The sequence below is a fragment of the Pristiophorus japonicus genome, chromosome 8 (genome assembly GCF_044704955.1).
Source record: "Pristiophorus japonicus isolate sPriJap1 chromosome 8, sPriJap1.hap1, whole genome shotgun sequence".
Lineage (NCBI taxonomy): Eukaryota > Metazoa > Chordata > Chondrichthyes > Pristiophoridae > Pristiophorus > Pristiophorus japonicus.
Window position 1 is genome coordinate 169,812,266 of NC_091984.1, and position 16,794 is coordinate 169,829,059.

General features: G+C 46.1%; 1 protein-coding gene across 1 annotated transcript in view; it reads right to left on the reverse strand.

Annotated features, from left to right (window-relative positions):
• cabin1 (calcineurin binding protein 1) overlaps positions 1-16,794 on the reverse strand; it is a 539,464-nt gene that overhangs the window by 357,170 nt on the left and 165,500 nt on the right. Inside the window, 1 exon segment of the mRNA XM_070887525.1 lies at positions 1,785-2,548. Within this exon segment, the coding sequence (XP_070743626.1) occupies positions 1,785-2,548 (764 nt within the window).

The window sequence follows — 16,794 nt, forward strand, 5'->3', positions numbered from 1 at the left end:
GCTCAGGGCCCAGCAGCTTGGGAATTAACGTGTTTGGAGCCCCACTGCCGGTTTCGGGCATCGGAAGGACATATGCGCAGAAGCGGTTAGTGCATATAGTTATTCTGCTGCTTTAACATCTCCAGGCAAATTCAAATTATGGTTATCAGCAATTGGGACCAAAATTGCATGCTAAAAGCGTCAAAGAGCCTTATTAACACAACATCCACTTAGCCTGTTTTCAACAAAATAACCCCAGAATGTTTTATTACAAGTAGCGATTGAGGGGCGACTAAAGATAGGGGATAAAAGCAGGGAAATGTGATTAGAGTTGATCTTTCCAGTTGAAAAACAATGGCCTCGTTTTGTGCTATAATTTCTCTGATTCGGTTATCTGCGCTCCGCTCCTCCAGTACTGCATCAGCATCCTTGACCAGGCCAACATCCTCAGCATTGAAGCACTGACCACACTTGATAAGCTCTGCTGGGCAGGCCTCATTGTCCGCATGCCAGACACGAGACTCCCAAAGCAAGCGCTCTACTCGGAACTCCTTCGTCGACAGAGGAAACATTACAAGGACACCCTCAAAGCCTCCCTGAAAAAGTACAACATCCCCACCGATACCTGGGAGACCCTGGCCAAAGATCGCCCTAAGTGGAGGAAGTGCATCCGGGAGGGCGCTGAGCACTTCGAGTCTCATCGGCGAGTGCATGCAGAAAACAAGCGCAGGCAGCTGAAAGAACGTCCGGCAAACCTGTCCCACCTTCCCTTACCCTCAACGACTATCTCTCCCACCTGTGGCAGGGACTGTGGCTCTCGTATTGGACCGTTCAGCCACCTAAGAACTCATGTTAAGAATGGACGCAAGTCTTCCTCGATTCTGAGGGACTGCCTATGATGATGATGATGATGACTGCAGTAATGAAATGAACACTCATTGGTCTCTCTGTGGATTGTAATTCTGCGAGGCTGTCTCTGATTTTAAATTGCCACAAACCTGGCTGAAATTGGGGACTGGGAGTTGCTATTGAAATATTGCAGTGATGGGAAGAGCAAAACAGAGCAGCAGCTGATTGGAATGTGTTCCACTCTCCCAGAACTGTGGCTGCAGAGTGCATCAACTCACCAAGGCTTCTGCAGCAGCACCTCCCAAACCTGTGACCTCTACCACCTAGAAGGACAAGGGCAGCAGGTGCATGGGAACACCATCACCTCTACATTCCCCTCCAAGTCACACACCATCCTGACTTGGAAATATATCGCCGTTCTTTCATCGTCGCTGGGTCAAAGTCCTGGCATTCCCCACCGATCACCACCACCTTCTCAAGGGCAAATAGCGATGGGGAATAAATGCCGGCCTCACCAGTGACGCCCACATCCCATGAATGAATAAAAAATCATCCCAAAAGGAGAGAGTGGGGGCTGGGGGTTAAATTCAGTTATCACATGGCCAAGCTTAGTAAGCTGCCACTCAGTTCCTTCAGAAAGGGCAACAGCAATTGCTCATGACAAAATAATTACACACAAAAAATTGTTAATTCTCTTCAAAGTGCTGAGTTTTGAAACTGGCATTGCTAGAACAGTGAAAGAATTTGCACATCATTAAAGGCAGAATCTCAAATCAGTCATTAATGGTTCTAAAGGTAAAATTCCCACCCCCAATATCAATGGTTCTTGATCTTATCCTGTTTAACACTGCCGTCATAGTCCTTCTGTCCCCCGCACCCCTTCAGTTTCAAACAGCTACTTATTACTAAAATCGGAATATGGTTTGCCGAAAGGAAGGGGGCTGGTATTCACTCACCTTGTGCATTTTGCTATATATGTACAGATAAGCTAGTCTGTAGAGACTCTTGTAGTGCTGAGGGAACCGACTGAGACACAGATGCAGCGCTCGGATACACTGCTCGGTCAGGACCCGCCGCTGCTCCCTCTCATCTCCCGGCAGGCTCTGAGGGAGGTCCTCCAATCTGTAGGTGTCTTTCATCTCTCCTGACGGCTCAGTTGTTTTCTTTTTTGAGTCACACAGAGAGGAGGCGGCGGCTTTGGTGGGAGTGATATTCGCAGCACTAATGGTACTAGTTTGACACTGCGACTCGGTGTGCAATTTTGCCCCTGCTTGTTCTGCCAATCTCAAAGCCAAAGCATCTATGCCTTCACCAATCTCCATATTGCTTCCTCTACAAAGCTCGGAGCAGACGCGTCCCACTGAGTCCTCTTCCTCCAACTTCCTATAGTTCTCCCTGGACAGCACAACTGCCTCCATGGGCACCCTGTGAGCTGCACGCTCTGCCAGTCTCAAAGTCAAAGCATCTATGGCTTCTGTGATCTCCACGCTGCCTCCTCTACAATCCTCAGAAGAAACGCGTCCCCCTAAATCCTCTTCCTCCAGTTTTCCATGGCTCTCCCTGGACAGCACAGCAGCCTCCACGGTCGAGGAGGACGAAGGGCTACCTTTCCCAGAGTGAATCTTCCTGCTGCTGTCCTGGGAGCTGGCTGCATCCGTGAAGACGTCCTGTGTTGAGTTAGAATCAGAGAGCACCAAAATCACACTGTCTTGACTTCTCTCTGGGGGGGAAAAAAAAACACAAAACAAAATCAATTCCATTACTGGCTACAGAACGATTTCGGACACAACTGTATTGTAAACTTATTACAGGAACAGCACAGGGATATACAGTAAAGTTTCAATATTTCGATGTTTTGGCTAGGTCCATCTGTAGCAGCAAATTGTACTCAGTTATACCCCGATATGTTGCAGTAAAACCCTCGATCTATCAAAATAATTCTGTGGTTGCAATCTCGGCTTCTCCAAAGCCAGTTGTGCTGCTCTCACTACAATAGTATTCCTAAACATGGCCTGACATAGCCCAATATACGTTACAGCTCTGTGTGCTATAAGCCTGTTTTGACACAGCCCAGTATACTGTAGAGGCCTGTTCTGTGTTCCTAAACATGGTTGAGGGATAAATATTGGCCAGGACACCGGTGAGAACTTCATGGGATCTTTTACGTCCGCCCTCGGTTTAACTCGGTCTCCTCCGAAAGATGGCACCTCTGACAGTGTGGCACTCCCTCAGTACTGTACTGGAGTATCAGCGTAGACTTTGTGCTCAAGTCTCTGAAGTGGAACTTGAATCCAAAGCCTTCTGTCTCGAGGCACAAGTTCAACCATTGAGCCGCTCGCGATTGCGATCGGGGGAACTTTGGGCAAAGGAGGCTCAAGGTTTCCTGGTGGGGCCCAGAGGAGCACTCCTGCTCCCCATGGACCACAAGGAAACCTAAAAAGTATTTTTTTTTAAATAAACTTAACTGCCTGGGCCTCTTTTGGCTCACGGTCCGACTCCCCGCAGGTTTGGCCTGACGGAAACCGTCACTGCTCCTCTGCTTCGGTCTCGGCCTAAAATTGCAGTGTCGTCCCAATAAGGTCAGAGACCCGGTCTGCATATTTAAAGCAGGACCCCTGCTGCCTTTCTGCAGGTGTCCTGCTCACCTGCCCGAGGTCAGCTTATCAGGACCCGCTGGCAGGCAGCAGGATCATGGGGCAAGTCGCTGCCCTGATTGTAACTGCCCACTGCAAGGGGTGGGGGGAGGGGGAAGAGTGTTAAAATCAGGGTGTGTGTGTTTGAATTGAGCATGAAGTGTCACTTTTCAGTACTGCTCAATTACTATCCTAAATCCACCAATCAGGGTGCATTGGTGTGAACAGAAGTTTCTACATCGCTGCACTTATCAAATTCAAACAGAAAGTCCGGTGGCACGAGTGCAGCACTAACTGTTCTACACACTGACTGCACCTCAGAGAGGGGAGCATGAGACTATCAGATTGGCACTAGAGCGTACTGTAGAACAGTGATGTCGACCTTTTGGAGCAGGGGGGAGGGCAGCCTGATATATCTGGCTAAGCCAATGAATTAACCATTTATGACTGCACAATATTGTAAGCTGCCGTACACAAAGGCATGAGATTCCTCCATTCGCACCAAAAGCAAGTTCAGCATAATGGAGAACCCCACACAGAGCAAGATCCCCCATAAACAAAGAAAGTCAGACCGCCACATGCACCAAGCGAGACCTCCTTCTCATGTATATAAATTAGCAACACCATCATCCTTTTCTCCCTCAAACAAAACTTGGAAACTTCAGCTCTTTACAATTCCCAAAGCAGAAGGCTGCTCGCTGGGCCCTCTTTTCCAGTTCTCCAAGTCTGGAACATTAAAGACTCAAAATACCAAACCTGCTGAAGTTGGGTTTGTGTAAGGACAGGAATGGGATTCAATGAACTCACGAGCTGCATTTGGCCCACAGGCGGCCGCGTCGATCCCAGATTCCCACATCTGCAGGAAATGTCTCTGCCTTCAGTCACTCCGGCTCAGAGTCGCAGAGCTGGAATGCGAGCTGAACACACTCCGAAACACAAGGGAGGGGAAGGAATTTCTGGACAGTTTTATCCAAAAAACAGTCACACCTCAGAGGAAAGCACAGGTTCAAGAAATGGAGGGTTTAACTGTGAGGGAGTCGGGTCGCGAGGACTTGCGAGGTAAGGAGGTGGTCCGACAGACACTGGTCCTGTCCAACAGGTACGGTTGTACTTGCTCCCTGTGAGGACAAGGAGAAAAAGACTGCGGGGAGAGCAGCCACAATGCAGACCAAGGCACCGTGGCTCAGAAGGCTGTCCGGGGGGAGCAGAATACAAATGCGATAGTGATAGGGGACTCTATAATTAGGGGGATAGATAGCGTCCTCTTCAGCCAAGAATGAGAATCCCGAAGGATGTGTTGCCCACCCGGTGCCAGGGTAAGGGATATCTCACTGCAGCTGGAGAGGAACTTGGAAAGGGAGGGGGGTAAATCCAGTTGTCGTGGTCCATGTTGGAACAAATGACACAGGTAGGAACAGGGAGGAGTATCACGAATTAGGCTCTAATTTAAAAAGCAGGACCTCGAGGGTAATAATCTCTGGATTATTGCCCTGGTCATGTGCAAAGTGGCATAGAAGCACAGACAGATCAGGAGAATTAACATGTGGCTAAAGGGTTGGTGTGAGAAAGAGAGATTCCTTTTCATGGGACATTGGCACCAGTTCTGGAACAAAGGATCTGTACCGATGGGACGGGCTCCACCTGAACCGGGATGGGACCAGTGTCCGAGCCTAAAGGTTAAATATGGAGGTTTAAAAAAAAAAGGCAGACTCTGGAGATTCCATTGAGCAGGAACAGAAATCTCAATAAGTTGAAACTATTATTCTTGAAAAATACCCTCTTGTATTACGATACAAGGTTCACCTAACTTGGAATAACTTAATGATCTTGAACTTCCTTAAACATTCTTATATATATATATATATTTTTTTTTTAATTCAGGCTCCGCCTGAACAGCTCGATAGTTAAATGGCACTGAGCCAGATTCCAGGAAGATCTGAAGTTCGATCCTTTGTGTGCTCCCAATCACTATCTCATAAGCCCTCTCCCCCACTGCCCAAAGCAAAGTGCAGGAGAATATCAGCTGGGAACAGAATCCGGCTCAGCTGTGTACTGTACCCTCCACTGTCAAACTGCCCATCAACACTCACTCTCTAGGCTTACGTGTGAAGTATAACCACTTGGTCAGATACTTAGAAGGAAGTCAGATTTTCCGATTAAAAATATTTAGTGTATTATTAGTGGCAGAAATGTTTAAACTGCCTTTACAAAGATTGATATTGTTAATCAACTATGTTCAATCCAATGCCAAGAGCACTTGGGGTTATGTGTCCTTCCTTTGGTCCAATGCTGGGCATAGCTGTCACTGCAGCATTGGCTCTGGTCATCCACTCGGTCAAGCTGGACTTTACAGTGAAATCTTCAAACATTAATCATCCTTGACTTCAACTTATTTCCAATAACCATTGATATAAGCACCACAAGAAGCTGGTTGGTTTGCAGCCAGCTGTTTTGTGGCCAATTGTTACCAACATGCACGGCTCTCCTTGCTGGCCAGAATGATGCTTTTAATATTATCTCCAATAGTTTGGAGACGGACACCTTCCACCCACCTTCAGGACTCTCAGAAATTGCCATTGGCTGGCTAAGAGTCTTTGACCCACTATTGTATGGGTGTATACAGTCCACACAGGCAATATCCTCCATACATTTAAACTAAGAGTGGGCCAGCTTAGCATTTCCTGCGCAGACTGGTGGATGTAAAAGATTTCATTCCACGGCACGACGAAGAACAGGGGACTTCTCCCCAGTGTCCTGACCAACATTTATCCTTCATCCAACATCACTCACATAGATTAACTGGTCCTTTATCTCATTTTATGGGATATTGCTGTGTGCAAACTGCCAACTGGGTTGGTCTATAATGATAGTGACCAGACTTCAAATGTAATTCACTGGTTGCGAAGTCCTCTGGGACGTCCCGAGGACATGAAAGGCTCTACATAATGTGCAACCTCTTTTTTTTCTTCTATACAGACAGAAAGTTAATGAATTGTTTACCTTTCTAGTCAGAAACTTGTGTTAAGCACGCGGCTCACTTCTGCCCTCCCCCCTTCACCAACCCCTGACAACTGACTCGTTCACATTAAACTTATATGCTGCACATTTCTACCCCTTCACACCAATAGCTTCAATCTAAAGTCAGTTCTTCCTCCAATCATGTTTAATTTCTCACATACTATTCTGTGGCACCACTAATTACATAGGCAAGTTATATTAGCTGCAACGATTTTCACTACGGACTGTAACCGTGCCACACTGACAGCATACAGGACATACCAATCTACAAAATTGACAGGCAGGAAAGGGCCAGCTGGTCCATCAAGCCTGCCCCACACCATGATGACCAGAGCAACACTTCTTCCTCCCCCCGACCACCACCACGCCCGCAGCCATGTAACACACGCACGTTAATTTAACAGTTGAATCATTGGGCGCAAAGTTGGCCCACCCCTTTTTTCGGTGCACTCACCAGAGCTGCGCTGACTTTCTGCGTGGAAAAGTGCTCCAAAAAAATTGTTCCCCACTTTGACTGCTGTCCGGCCTCTCCCGGGTCTTCGCGCAACATGGCCAGTCGGGTCGGGGGCGGAGCCAGCGTCTCGCGCTGAAAACAGTGCCAGGACGTCTGCACATGCGTCTTGGAGTGTGCGCGCATGCGTAGTAGCTCCTGCCCGCTCAGCGTGCGTGTTGCAGCGTAGGACCCGATCATCATCATCAGACCGGTTGCTGGTGCATCCCGCCCCCATCCCAGGTCAAGTGGCCTACCGCACAGGCCGGCCCGCTGCCTTCCCGGGCTGAAGATGAAGGTGGGGGTAGGACTTAGTTCTATTTTTAATTTCGATATTTTGAAAAAAGTATGTAAATATGTTTTGTCTCTTGTGAATAGTAGTGACCATTTGTCAAACCTATTTACCTGGTGCTATTGTGAAAGAAGAACATAAATGACGGAGGAACATAGAGAATATCTTATTTAGTGAAGTCGACTTTATTTAGATAATATGAGCTCAATTTTTACCTTGTATAATCATTGCAAACAAATAGTTGTTTAAATTAGTTGTGAGATAGGGCAATTTAATTCAACTATCTTTTACTTTTTATTTTTGTAGTTTAAGCTTCCATGAATGCTTCTGTTGTATAGTAAATTAACTTTGCGAAGTTTGACATATGATGTCCTGTCTAGCTGTTTGATCCTATTCACATTCTTTAGTCAAGTCATTAAGTTCTGCTGCCCTCCGATGTATCTACCTACGCTGATTTCTTAACTCTCCGAAAGGGTTTTCACATGCGGCCACGTGGCCACATTCGCTGGCCTGAGTTAGTTTGGAGTAACTATTAGCTGGCCAAAGTGGCCTAAATGGCCAAAACGGGCATAGGTGGCTGGTAACGCCCCTTTTGGAAAAAAAAACTTTAAAAATCCTAACTAACTCACTTACACTGGCGCAAATTGACTGTGCAAAATGGGGATTTTTAAGACACTCCAGAAAAACCCAGTTCCAAAAAAAATGGAGCAACTCCTGGGCAACTACACCAACAATAATCAACACAACTATTGATCTTAAATAATTCTGTGTAATCCTAATAAAAAGCTACTAAATGCTGCATGATCTGGTTTGGTCTGTAGAACCAAACCATGTGTGGCAATAAGGTCCATCTTAAACACTTCAGTATGCAACTCAAACAAAATTTGACACCAAGGTAGGTGTCTAAAAGTTTGGTCAAAGAGGCAAGATTTAAGAAGCGTTTTAAGCCCCTTGGGGAAGAGTGACCATAATATGGTAGAATTCTTTATTAAGATGGAGAGTGACACAGTTAATTTGGAAACTAGGGTCCTGAACTTAAGGAAAGGTAACTTCGACGGTATGAGGCGTGAATTGACTAGAATAGACTGGCAAAGGATACTTAAAAGGGTTGACGGTGGATAAGCAATGGCAAACATTTAAAGATCACATGGATGAATTTCAGCAATTGTACATCCCTGTCTGGAGTCAAAATAAAATGGGGAAGGTGGCTCAACCGTGGCTAACAAGGGAAATTAAGGATAATGTTAAATCCAAGGAAGAGGCATATAAATTGGCTAGAAAAAGTAACAAACCAGAGGACTGGGAGAAATTTAGAATTCAACAGAAGAGGACTAAGGGTTTAATTAAGATTAAGAGGAGGGAAATAGAGTACGAGAGGAAGCTTGCAGGGAACACAAAAACTGACTGCAAAAGCTTCTATAAATGTGTGAAGAGAAAAAGTTTAGTGAAGACAAACGTAGGTCCATTGCGGTCGGATTCAGGTGAATTTATAATGGGAACAAAGAAATAGCAGACCAATTGAACAAATACTCTGGTTCTGTCTTCATGAAGGAAGACACAAATAACCTTCTGAATGTACTAGGGGACAGTGGGTCTAGTGAGAAGGAGGAACTGAAGGATATCCTTATTAGGCGGGAAATTGTGTAGGGGAAATTGATGGGATTAAAGGCTGATAAATCCCCGGGGCCCGATAGTCTGTATCCCAGAGTACTTAAGGAAGTGGCCCTAGAAATAGTAGATGCATTGGTGATCATTTTCCAACAGTCTATTGACTCTGGATCAGTTCCTATGGACTGGAGGGTAGCTAATGTAACACCACTTTTTTAAAAAAGGAGGGAGAGAAAACGGGTAATTATAGACCGGTTAGCCTGACATCAGTAGTGGGGAAAATGTTGGAATCAATCATTACGGATGAAATAGCAGTGCATTTGGAAAGCAGCGACAGGATCGGTCCAAGTCAGCATGGATTTATGAAAGGGAAATTATGCTTGACGAATCTTCTGGAAATTTTTGAGGATGTAACTAGCAGAGTGGACAAGGGAGAACCAGTGGATGTGGTATATTTGGACTTTCAAAAGGCTTTTGACAAGGTCCCGCACAAGAGATTGGTGTGTAAAATCGAAGCGCATGGTATTGGGGGTAATGTACTGACGTGGATAGAGAACTGGTTGGCAGACAGGAAGCAGAGAGTCCGGATAAAGAGGTCTTTTTCAGAATGGCAGGCAGTCACTAGTGAAGTGCCGCAGGGCTCAGTGCTGGAACCCCAGTTCTTTACAATATACATTAACGATTTGGATGAAGGAATTGAGTGTAATATCTCCAAGTTTGCATATGACACTAAACTGGGTGGCGGTGAGAGCTGTGAGGGGGACGCTAAGAGGCTGCAGGGTGACTTGGACAGGTTAGGTGAGTGGGCAAATGCATGACAGATGCAGTATAATGTGGATAAATGTGAGGTTATCCATTTTGGGGGCGAAAACACGAAGGCAGAATATTATCTGAATGGCGGCAGATTAGGAAAAGGGGAGGTGCAACAAGACCTGGGTGTCATGGTTCATCAGTCATTGAAGGCTGGCATGCAGGTATAGCAGGCGGTGAAGAGGGCAAATGGTATGTTGGCCTTCATAGCTAGGGGATTTGAGTATAGGAGCAGGGAAGTCTTACTGCAGTTGTACAGGGCCTTAGTGAGCCCTCAATTGGAATATTGTGTTCAGTTTTGGTCTCCTAATCTGAGGAAGGACATCCTTGCTATTGAGTGAGTGCAGCGAAGGTTCACCAGACTAATTCCAGGGATGGCTGGACTGTCATATGAGGAGAGACTGGATCAACTGGGCCTTTATTCACTGGAGTTTAGAAGGATGAGAGGGGATCTCATAGAAACGAATAAGATTCTGACGGGACTGGACAGGTTAGATGCAGGAAGAATGTTCCCGATGTTGGGAAAGTCCAGAACCAGGGGACATAGTCTTAGGATAAGGGGTAGGCCATTTAGGACTGAGATGAGGAGAAACTTCTTCACTCAGAGAGTTGTTAACCTGTGGAATTCCCAGCCGTAGAGAGTTGTTGATGCCAGTTCATTGGATATATTCAAGAGGGAGTTAGATATGGCCCTTACGGCTAAAGGGATCAAGGGGTATGAAAAGAAAGCAGGAAAGGGGTATTGAGGGAATGATCAGCCATTATCTTATTGAATGGCGGTGCAGGCTCGAAGGGCCGAATGGCCTAGTCCTGCACCTATTTTCTATGTTTCTAAAGGAGTAGAGAGAGATAGCGAGGCAGAGTAGTTCAGGTAGGGCTTGAGGCCTGGGCAGCTGAAGGCACTGCCGCCAATGGAGGGGCTATTAAAATAGGGGCGGCTCAAGAGGCCAGAATTGGATGGACGCAGAGATCTCGGAGGGTTGTAGAGCTGGAGGAGGTTACAGAGAAGGAGGGGTGAGGCCATGGAGGGAGTTGAAAACGAGGAGAATTCTAAAAGAAAGGCATTGTTGGACCAGGAGCCAGTGTAGGTCAGTGAGCACAGGGATGATGTGTGAACGGGACTTGGTCCAAGTTAGGATACAGGCAGCTGAGTTTTGGATGAGCTCAAGTTTATGGAGGGTGCAAAGTTGGAAGCTTGGCCAGGAGAGCATTGGAATGGTCAAAAAGCTCGAGGCCAATCATCTCAGCCTCAGGACATTGCAGATGTTTCTTAGGGCAGTGTCCTCGGCCAAATTATCTTCAGCTCCTTCCCTCCTACATAAGGTCAGAAGTGGGGATGTTGGCTGATGATTGCACAGTGTTCAGTGTCATTAGCAACTCCTCAGATAACAAAGCATTCCATCCCTCATACAGCAAGACCTGGACAATGTTCAGGCTTGAGCTAATAAGTGCCAAGTAACATTCGCGCTACACAAGTGCCAGGTAATGACCATCTCCAACAAGAGCGAGCACAACCATTTCCCCTTGACATTTAATGGCATTACCATTGCTGTGTCCCCCACCATCAAGATCTAGGGGCTCACCATAAATTAGAAACTGAACTGGACCAGCCCCATAAATGCCGTGGCTAGTAGAGCAGGTCAGAGGTTGGGTATTGTGTCGCGAGTGGCTCACTTCCCCACTCCCCAAAGCTTTTCTACCACCGTACAAAGCACAAGTCAGGTGTGTGATGGAATACTTTGCACTTGCCTGGATGGGCACAGCTCCAACAAGACTCAAGAAGCTCGACACCATCCAGGACAAAAGAGTCTGCATGATTAGCACCCCATCCAGTGGCTTAAACATCAGAGTACCGTGGCTGCAGTGTGTTTTATCTACAGGATACACTGCAGCAACTCATCAAGGCTTCTTGAACAACACCCCCCAAACCTACGACCTCTACCACCTAGAAGGACAAAGGCAGCAAGTGCATTGGATCATCACCTCCAAGTTCCCCCCATCCCCACACAAAGTCACAAACCATTCTGACTTGGGCATTGCCACTGGGTCAATATCCTGGAACTCCCTACCCAACAGCATTGTGGGAGCGCCTTCACCACATAGACTGCAGTGGCTCATGAAGGCAGCTCACCGTTTTTCCAAGGGCACCTAAGGATGGGCAATAAATGACAACCTCGCCAGCATCGGCCACCTCCCAAGAATGAATACATTTAAAAAGTGTGGTTCCACGCAATGCAAAATGAACATGTTGCAAATATATCTTTAAAAACACTATTTGCTGATGCACAGAGTGGTCTTAAACGGAGTGCACTTAAACAGAATGTTAAACTTGGGAATTGAGAGAATGGGAATTCTCTGCCGAGGGGAGAAGGAGGTGCCGCTTTTGCCTCCACAGGACAGCAGGTAAGCAATTGGTTGGTGAGTATTACAATGTTTTTTTCTCTAAGCTAGACAGTGGTTTAAACTGAGGGCTGGAGAATTATAACTAATATTTTGTTAAATTAATAACTTAACTAGATAAACTAATTAATGAATATAACTAAATAATCATTTGCTTAAAAACTTTAACTAATTACATTAACTCAGGCTATCAATAAGCAAATAAAGAAAGACTAGAGATGACAGGGCAAGCTGTGTGTGGGGACTGTAGTCTGTGGGAGGTTGTGGACAGCGAGTCGATCCCAGATTCCCACATCTGCAGGAAATGTCTCTGCCTTCAGTCACTCCGGCTCAGAGTCGCAGAGCTGGAATGCGAGTTGGACGTACTCCGAAACATAAGGGAGAAGAAGGAATTTCTGGACAGTTTTATCCAAAAAAAGTCACATCCCAGAGGAAAGCACAGATTCAAGAAATGGAGGGTTTGACTGTGAGGGAGTCGGGTCGCGAGGACTTGCGAGGTAAGGAGGTGGTCCGACAGACACTGATCCTGTCCAACAGGTACGGTGTACTCGCTCCCTGTGAGGACAAGGAGAAAGAGTGCGGGGAGAGCAGCCACAATGCAGACCAAGGCACCGTGGCTCAGATGGCTGTTCTGGGGGAGCAGAATAGAAATGTGATAGTGACGGGAAACTCGATTATTAGGGAGATAGATAGCGTCCTCTGCAGCCAAGAATGAGAATCCCGAAGGGTGTGTTGCCTATCTGGTGCTGTGAATGTTTAAAAATGTATAGAGACATTGAAGTTGAGAACGTGGGAATTGTATAGGGACAGTATAAGCTAACAAAGAATTCATGGAGGAATAGCCATGACATCAGACTCGAGACGGCGAAATGTTACAACACTAACACATATTGAAACAAAACCCACAGCTTGCAGAAAAACCTCAAGGTCTTATTAAATCATGTTATTAACCTGAAACATTAACAGAAGGTCTTTGTTTAAAATCAGACCATACTTAGGTCGGCTTATGAGTGGACAAAGGGAAAGAGGGATCAAAAGGGATAGGCTGAACTAGGATGTCACTCTAGCCCTATCTTGTTATCTTTTGCCGAAAATGTATAACCGTCGTCCCTTTACAATGTAACGTCACTTTTGTCCGTAGGAAGTGAGTGCGTTCTATCAGAGTTGCATTCCTTCTGTCTGATAAGGTCCCCGATCGGGATTTGCTTTTTAAATAAAAGCTTGCTTTGTTTAAAGCACAAACGGTATTCGTTTCAGTAATTTTGCTGAACCAGATTGAGGGAAAAGAATCCACATTTACAGTGCCAGGGTAAGGGATATCTCACTGCGGCTGGAGAGGAACTTGGAAAGGGAGGGGGGAAAATCCAGTTGTCGTGGTTCATGTTGGAACAAACGTCACAGATAGGAACAGGGAGAAGGTCCTGCTGAAAGAGTATCACGAGTTAGGCTCTAAATTAAAAAGCAGGACCTCGAGGGTAATAATCTCTGGATTATTGCCGAGCCATGTGCAAATTGGCATAGAAGGAGAATTAACACGTGGCTAATGGCTGTTGTGAGAAAGAGGGGTTCTTTTTCATGGGACACTGGCATCAGTTCTGGGACAGGAAGGAGCTGTACCGATGGGACGGGCTCCACCTGAACTGGGATGGGACCAGTGTCCTAGCGGAAAGAGTAAATAGGGAGATGGCAAAGGCTTTAAACTGGTACGATGGGGGAGGGATCTACAAGAAACGTAACCAGCCTAAATATAAACAAAACAGGAAAGGAGAGCATAGGAAAGAGTAAAGTAAAGCAGGACATTGATGGCCAGGGAATAGAGTTATAGAACAGGAATGTAAAGTGATAGTTAAACATAAAGAGAGAGGAAATCCTATTAAAAATGAGTGAAACTGTCTGTACAACAATGCACACAGTGTCCGTAATAAAACAGGGGAACTGGAGGCAATCATACATTGCAAGGAACCAGACATAGTCGGAATCACTAAGACATGGCTACAGAAAAATCAGGACTGGGAGTTAAACATTGCAGGGTATAACATATTTTGAAAAGATAGGGAAAAAGGGTTGGTGGAGCAGCTGTACTTATTTGGGATAACCTAATGGCAGTAGAGAAAAGTGATGCAGCTGTCAGCAAGACAGAAATAGAATCCATGTGATAGAGATAAATTATGATAAAGGATCAATCACACAGAGATGAAGGGGTTGTCACCCGAGATAAAGGGGTTGTCATAGGAAGAAAGGTTGAGCAGGTAGGGCCTATACTCATTGGAGTTTAGAAGAATGAGAGGTGATCTTATTGAAACATATAAGATGCTGAGGGGGCTCGACAAGGTAGATGCAGAGAGGATGTTTCCCCTCGTGGGGGAATCTAGAACTGGGGGCATAGTTTCAGAATAAGGGGCCGCCCATTTAAAACGGAAATGAGGAGGAATTTCTTCTCTCAGAAGATCGTGAATTTTTGGAATCATCTGCCCCAGGGAGCTGTGGAGGCTGAGTTATTGAATGTATTTAAGGTGGCGATAGACAGGTTTTTGAAAGATAAGGGAGTCAAGAGTTATGGGGAGCAGGTGGAGACGTGGAGTTGAGGCCAGGATCAGATCTGCCATGATCTGATTAAATGGTGGAGCATGCTCGAGGGGCCAAATGGCCTACTCCTGCTCCTATTTCTTATGTTCCTATGAGTAGTCTACAGACCACCTGTGGGAGTGAAGGGTTATGGAGAGCGCGCTGGGAAATGGAGCTGAGCCCAAGATCAGATCAGCTATGATCTTACTGAATGGCAGAGCAGGCTCGGGGGTTCAATGGCCTACTCCTATTTCTTATGTTCTTATGTTCAACTGATAAGACAAAAAGGAGGTTGAGGAAATTAGGGAAATGAGTAAAAAACATAGAATAATCATGGGGATTTCAACTACCCCGATATTAACTGGCCAGAAGAGGTAGGGGAGAAGGGAATGGAGTTCCTACAATGTGTACTGGACTCCTTTCTAACCCAATATGTAAAAAGCCCAACAGGGAAGGATTCGCTATTGGAGCTAGTAATGGGGAATGAACCAGAGCAGGTAAAGTAAGTAAAGGTAGGTGATCATCCAGCCAATAGTGACCATCCTATAATACACTTTAGGATAATAATTGAGAAGGACGTAAATATGACAAAGACCAGAGTAATAGACTGGAGAAAAGCAAGGCTGGGAACAGAACTTGGGAAAATAAAATGGGCAAATTGGCAAACAATGATATAGAACAGCAATGGGAAATATTTTAAATGGTGTTCAAAAAAGTCTGGAAAAAATATATTCCGCTAAAAAACAAGAACATGCCAAACACTAATGAGACACCATGGATGAATAAAGACATGGGGAAAATTGAGGGCAAGGAAAGAGGCATACACAAGTACATGAACAGCAGGGGAGTGCATGACAAGAGAGAATACAAAGAAATTAGGAGAGAAATCAAAAAAAACAATTAGAAAGGCAAGAATGAACTATGAAATTAAATTATCAAGAAACATAAAACAAAATAGTGAAATAATTTACGGGCACATAAATAAAAAAAGTAAAGTTGGGATAGGAATCGGGGCAATAAGGAATAGATAGGATAATATCACAGGCAGCGACAGAGATGGCAGAAACATTAAATAATTACTTTGCTTCAGTATTTACCAGGGAGACAGAACAGGTGGACATGATTTGAGGCCTTCGATAAGATACCACATAATAGACTAATGAATAAGATCAGAGCATGTGGACTGATGAGATTAGAAATGAGATAACTGCATTTAAAATTGAAAACGGAGATATATTAAATAAACTAATAAAACTTGGAGGATAAAACTGCTCGATTACATCCGTGCATGGTAAAAGAATCTGGGGAAGAGATACCAGAGGCATTACTACGCATTTAATAATTAGTTAGAAAAAGGTGGAGTGTAATACAGGTTCAGCCTCCAAAATCCGGAGTTCCAGAATCCGGACACTGGGCCAATCCGTGGCAGCGTCATCCGGAAACCGGAAAATGTTCCGATATCCGGACTCCCCCTGCCTTGGCGAATAGACTTCGCCCCGACCCGACTTCGCCCGCCCTCGTCCCGCTTTACCTTGACTGCGCAACCTCACCTACCTCGGGCCAGACAAGGAACTCCTCCACGGCGGTGGAGCCCTGCACAAATATCTCCTCGGCAGGGCCCACACAAATATCTCGGCGGCGGGGCCCCGCACTAACATCTCCTCGGCAGGGCCCACACTAATATCTCCTCGGCAGGGCCCACACAAATATCTCGGCGGCAGGGCCCCGCACTAATATCTCCTCGGCAGGGCCCACACAAACATCTCCTCGGCAGGGCCCACACAAATATCTCGGCGGCAGGGCCCCGCACAAATATCTCCTCGGCAGGGCCCACACAAACATCTCCTCGGCAGGGCCCACACAAACATCTCCTCGGCAGGGCCCCGCACTAATATCTCCTCGGCAGGGCCCACACAAATATCTCGGCGGCAGGGCCCCGCACTAACATCTCCTCGGCAGGGCCCCGCAGCGACACTCCACAGCGACAACGCCCCAACCGGCGACCAGAACAGCTCATCGACAAGCACCCCCCCCTTTCTGACGTTCCAAAATCCAGAAATACCCAAACCTGGGCTCGGGTGTTTCGGATTCTTGACGTCAGAAAGACGTTCCAAAATCAGGCAAAACGCAAAATCCTGGATTGCCTCGGT